General features: G+C 37.3%; 1 protein-coding gene across 1 annotated transcript in view; it reads right to left on the reverse strand.

The window, feature by feature from the left end:
• NPAS2 (neuronal PAS domain protein 2) overlaps nucleotides 1–4,642 on the reverse strand; it is an 88,108-nt gene extending 83,466 nt beyond the window's left edge. Inside the window, exons 1-2 of the mRNA XM_014525066.2 lie at nucleotides 4,546–4,642; nucleotides 332–480 (exon numbers count right to left, since the gene is read on the reverse strand). Of these exons, the coding sequence (XP_014380552.2) occupies nucleotides 332–480; nucleotides 4,546–4,577 (181 nt within the window). The 5' untranslated portion in view covers nucleotides 4,578–4,642. The remainder of the gene's footprint in view (nucleotides 1–331; nucleotides 481–4,545) is intronic.
• Nucleotides 4,643–6,000: the final 1,358 nt, after the last annotated feature.

Consider the following 6,000-nt stretch of genomic DNA (forward strand, 5'->3'; position numbering starts at 1 on the left):
CACTGAGAGAAGAGCTTCCTCCTTTCCCCAATCATGTTTTTGCCCAGAGCAATCACATACTTGTTTTCCTCCTAAGCTCACAGTTCCATTTTAGAGATCTGCCACCCATCTTTCCTAGATGCCCGATGTCCATCCATTCTCTGCACCCTATCCCTAAGGAGATCTATCCTATCCTAAACAGTGCTCTTAAGTTTTCTTGTAATACACTACAACATGGAAAAGAAAACTCCTACTGTGATATTTTGACCATTTCATCCACTCTTGACCACCAGCAGAGTAACAGGGATATTATGCAGTCTGACTAGGCATGGACAGGCATGGCAGATGTTACCATTGTGTTTCTGCAGAAAGCCAATGACTTTTTCAAGCACTGTAGTTTTGTCCATTTTGCGGGTGTTCCCTGGAAGCATGGAGCTGAGCTCTTTGATAAGAACATTGAATTGGTCACGCCTCTTCTTTTCAGACTTGTTACGTGAAGCCCTGTAAATATGGAAAAATGTAAGGAAAGGAGCAAGAAAATATAATAGGTGCATACTCCTTTTGCAATACGTTATTAAGAAAAATATTTGCTGTTAGGCAAAAGTATACCCACAAGAAGTAACCTTTCCTACTCCCCATTCTCATTCTGTTCCCTCTTTACTGAGGCATCTTTAAAGGCCATGTGCTAGATAAGAGATGAATCGGAGACAGATTTGATTCCCATCTGCTGTTTGACTTGACTGTTCTATGGCTGTGCTAACTCAGTGACCACAGCCTGGTTCAACTGTCCTTCTTCCCCTTGTCACTCCAGAAACAGAACTACAGGTGGAAAAAATTATTCTCTTTGTTTTATGACAAATTATAAAGCCTGTCTTGGGGATGCAGCTTGTTTGTGTGCATGCACAATTATTTTCAAAATGTATGCATCTACAAAAAGAGGTACTGGCAATAAGGCAAGATATAAGTGTACATAACATGACAAAATGTTCTATGAACCACACAGCATTCATACAGGAACAAGTTCTGGGCTGATCTAGAAGCTTGGGGATCTTGAATTATTTTTAGTTAGATGAAAAAATAATATGTAAACTATTGCAGGATATAACCATCCTGTCAAATTGCAGTTGAAAAAAGGAAAGATGGTCTTCTGGTTTAAGCTCAGGACTGATTCACAGTTTCCAGGCATCATTCCAAGTTTTATCCCACACTCTTTATGAGCCATTAAACAAATCACTTAATTTCTTTGTGCCTCAATTCCTTATCTGTGAAATGGGAGCAATACTACTTCCTTTGCCTGTCTTATCTATTACAGAATGCAAACTCTTTGGAAACTATCTTTTCCCATGAATTTTTACCTAGAACATAGGAAACCAAATTTAGTAGGTGCTTCTAGGGGCTATCATAAATAGTGTTATTACTATTATTAATAATCTTTTTGGTGGTTCTAATTCAATTTAATTGGTACTTTTTATTTTATACTTAGTCATAAACTAGGAATTATGCTCTTCACTGTCTCCCAGGACGATGTCGTTTAAGGCAGACATTAGTTGGATTTCTTTAGCCATGCACAAGATAAACTGAAGAATATGCCCTCCAAAATGCTCCCTTAGCTGAAAGGTTCCAGAGCAACCAAGGATATTACTTTAAGCTACAATTTGCTTTGTTAAAATGTATGAAAATTGGTATGAAGTCAGATGTGATTTAACAATCAAAAGGCCAATTCAACTCTACATTTCTAAATCCACCATAACTCATGAGGAATTCTGGATACACACTGGTGGGAATCAGGATAGAATATTTACTTTTGTCCAAGGACCAATATTGCAATAAACTTTTTCAGGAGAGATACTGTAAGTTTCTACTGACAGAAGGGTAATTTTTGTTTGTCTTGTTCTGAACTCTGAAAACACTTTGAGATACACTGGAAACAATCAAATATTTGATTATTTTACAGCTATCAATACAATAAATTGGGTGTATTCTGTGTGATTGATTTCAGCCTACTCCTAGTCCAGCATAAGAGACTGTTAAGAACAAGATTTGAAGAGCATCATCCCTACATTTTTGAACAACTAAATGTGTCAGGAGGGAAGTAAAGAACATGATATTTTCGTATTATTCAATCCTCACTCCATTTTAGCCTGAAGACCCCTTCTAATTCTTCCAGTGTATTTCCAGTTTAATATAATCTTTACACTAAATTTGTCAGAACTTTTTGATTATCAGGGGATTGCATTATGTGCAGAATTAGGACATTATAAAGATTAACATACATTTCTTCAGGTTCTAAACTTTTGTGTGTTTTATATAAGAAAATGGAGAATGATGTTTTTTTACTTACTAAATGATTAATTTTAAGTGCAATTTGTGTCAGGATGCTTTTGGAGGGAAATTTGAATTAAATTAAAAATGTACAAAACCAGCATGTTTTAAAACTAAGCTACGTGTGCTGGATATATAAGAAAAAAATGATCCAAGCAGGTTTTGCATGTATAACAAACTGATTTATTAAGCAAAGGAAATAGTATCTGTAGTTAGTAATGCAAACTGATTGACTTCGGTCATCGTGACCTAGAAGATTTTAGAAGTAGTACATCACCGCCTTTTTCATATCTACTGTTTCTCCAAAAAGTAGAAAACAAGCCTTTCTGGTCTTTTGACTCCCAGTCAATTTCTCAACTTTGAATGAACTATTTATTTAACTGAACTAAACTGAAATGAAGAAAATAGTTTCTCCAGACTATAGAAGAGCCTACATGTGTTGAAAGCTGTTTTACCACTTTGCATCCAATTCTGAATTATTTTAATAGATTGGAGTAAATTCACTGCTTAATACATGCTACCTTAATTTAAAATGGAATATTAAATATGTTTATTTTAAAAAGTAAAATGCCTTTTATTTTCATAAACACTGAATTTGAATTAAAAAATCAGATTTTTTTCAGTTTTTGAAAATCATCAATTTATCCACCCAATGTTTCACAAAAAAATCATATGCATCATTAAAATTACAGCAAATGGTAATGATACATACTGATATAAAGATACGTGCTATCCTATTTCTGAATGGTTAGCTTGTATCAAAATTAAAACAATTTGGACCTATGGGTTGGAGTTCATAGAAATCTTGAACTCCTCCCTCTGTTCTCTCCTTCACTTCAGTATCTCACTGCTTGCAAAACAATCCTGCATTTCAGGAATGCTATAATACTTGACACTTGGTAAGACACTTCCAGCTGTGATACGCCATCTCCAAAAACATCTTTTCATGATGTAATGTGGCATGAGGCATCCTTTATTCTCCTCCTCCTCTGTTTGCAGATCTATATATTATTTACAGATGGTTTGGCACATCCCTACATACAGCTTCTTTTTACTGTGCACTAATAGTACTATGTTTAGGAAGTCTCAAGTGCATTAAGATCCTTGTTAAGAGTAATGGTAGAGTGACTCCAGGGTCTAATGGACCCTTGGCCTCACAAGACCTTCCCTGAAGTCCAAAGTGGTAGCAGCTAGGTCAGCTCTGTGCTCCTGGTATTAAACACTGGGCTTCTGCGGCTTGAACATGCATGAATTAGAAAAAGAAGCAGAGAACAGTTGAGTTTGGTTGCAGTGTGTTCTGACCTATATAAGTGAAAAAAGGCTGCAGGGAGATAAGAAGCAGGGAAAGAATCAAAAGAGATCAAACTGGATAAACTAGTTGTGCCTGGACTGGAAATACTCTCATTAGAAAGAACCAAGATAAAAAAAAATACATGCAATCTAAGACTTCCTCTAAACCAATTAAACTGGTGGTTGCAGGATTGATAATGCTCCCAGGAAAACTGCTAGCAAGCAGGTTTTGTGACATTCCAGATGCCAGTATGGGTTGTCTTTTATTATAGAATTTCATTGCAACCAATCTTTTTCTACTTTAAAAAACATCTTCTCCAAAGTGCTAGCACCAGTCTCTTACATATGAATCAAATGTGATTTTATCACTGTAGATGATACCTACCACATATGAAGTGATTTTTGTGCCAGTTTAGATCTAAAATATTGTTTGTAGTGTTGTTTCTTTGTTGCCACAGTAACTTTTAAAGGTACTCAGTACAGTATTTGTTACCACTAGAGCCATCTTTGTATAAAATGGGTACTATAAAAAGAAAAAATCTGTGTTTTCCACAAACAGTCCATGTTTCTTTTACAAAATGCGTGTTTGAAAAAATGCAGAGAGTAACCTGTATATTTTCTAGATGTAGTGGACAAGGAAGAAGTATTGTGCCAGGAATACAAGTGTGCTGTTGGTTCTCTGGTTCTGATACTGTGCAGTAATGTGAAAAAGAACCACTCACTGTATTTGGCTGGCTGACATTTTTTGCAGGAAGCACTACCGAACTTCTTTTATCTTTCTAGGGTAGCTGATAATAGTGGTTTGTGATTCAAACCGCTTTTCAAGTTGTTCTAGAATTTATTTTTCTCTCTCTTTGCGTTAATTAGTATCAGGAAAAAAAGCATCTGCAGCAATGTATCACCATGCGTTCATCAAAAAATGAACAAAGAGTTTTAAGAGAAAAATATGCTCACCTCTTTGCCCTGTCTTTCTCATCTTCATCCATTAGACTTTCTAAGCAGTTTTTTCTGTTGAAGGAATGCAGAGTTATTAACAGTTGTCATTTCATTAGTTCCACCTTCAGGTTAATCTCAGAGTCACTTCTGCTTTACTTTAATAACAAGACAGTACCCGGGCCAAATAAATGTGTCAGCGGTGCTTTAAAGTTCAGTCCTTTATTTTAATAAGTATTTGATGTCCTCAGTGCAGACCACAGTGAGGCATAGGGACACCCAAAGTAGCTATAAGTGAACTAACATGGGCATTGAAGCATTCTAGCTAGAGCAGTAAGGAACTTAATAAGGCTTAATTTACCCAGTTCCTTTGGAGTTAACAGCCCACAATGAGAACCAGGTTTCTGTAGCCAAGCTATGCTCAGTATCTGAATTAGATCAGTTACAGCAAGCTCAGGTATCTTCACATTTCCTTGCAATCTGCAGTGTAGAGATATTTTATGATTTCTTTGTATTGTAGAAGCATTTAGAAGGTGTTCTAATCAGGGACTAAACCCAGCACTGTTCTAGATATGGTGCAAACATAGCGTAGTCCCTCTACATCAAAGAGCTTATAGTAATACCTGTCTGTCATGATCACTACTGTCCAGCTGTAAGGCTAGAACCCCAGGACCTCCAGAGAGGTCAAAATTGTATCTCTGTGCACCCTTAAAGCTACTACGTTATAAAAACAACTAGTTCCTTAGAAACAGCAGGCAGTTACCACTTCTGCCTTCCCAAGTGAGTCCTCCTGTTATAGGAAGGTTTAAATTCCTCTACGGGCTTCACAGGAGTTCAAAAGAAAAAGCTGCAATGGGGATGACTTATGGGACCAATTCAACAAAGCACTTAAATATGTTCATCAGTCTTATTGTCTCAGTCTTGTTCCTAGAGAACAGATTTCCACATTGCAAAAAACTGGCTTAGTAACTGTCAGCATCTGACACCCTGCTTGGTAGTCTCATCCAAGAGTTCTGGGGTTGGCTGATTAAGCTTGAGACTGAACAGCCTTCTTAACAGCTGACTTGAGCTTCATTTTTAGAGTTCAACAGGTTTTTAGCTGTTCAGCTGCCAGTCCTATGCTAACCTAATGTGACTTGCCACAGAGGAAAACACGCAATCCCTGGGCAAACCTGTAAACATGTAATGAACTCTTCGGTGGGCATGTCTACAGGTGACGCTAGGTCGCCGCAGCAATGCGCTACAGTGATGTAGCATCCGTAGGCAAGAACCGTGACACTACAACTATCTTGTCGTACCAATTTGCTCCCCCATTATAGCGCATTGCTACAGTGATGTAGTACCTAAAATTAACTGTGCATGGTGTACACGGTGCAGCACAGACTGTTACTGCACCAGCACGGCATGTATAGATGCAGCCAGTGTTAGGTTTTCTAGAACAGACTGGTTAGACATTGACCTTTACTCAGGCCTACA

Source organism: Alligator sinensis, unplaced genomic scaffold (genome assembly GCF_000455745.1).
Source record: "Alligator sinensis unplaced genomic scaffold, ASM45574v1 scaffold462_1, whole genome shotgun sequence".
In the NCBI taxonomy this organism is placed as follows: domain Eukaryota; kingdom Metazoa; phylum Chordata; order Crocodylia; family Alligatoridae; genus Alligator; species Alligator sinensis.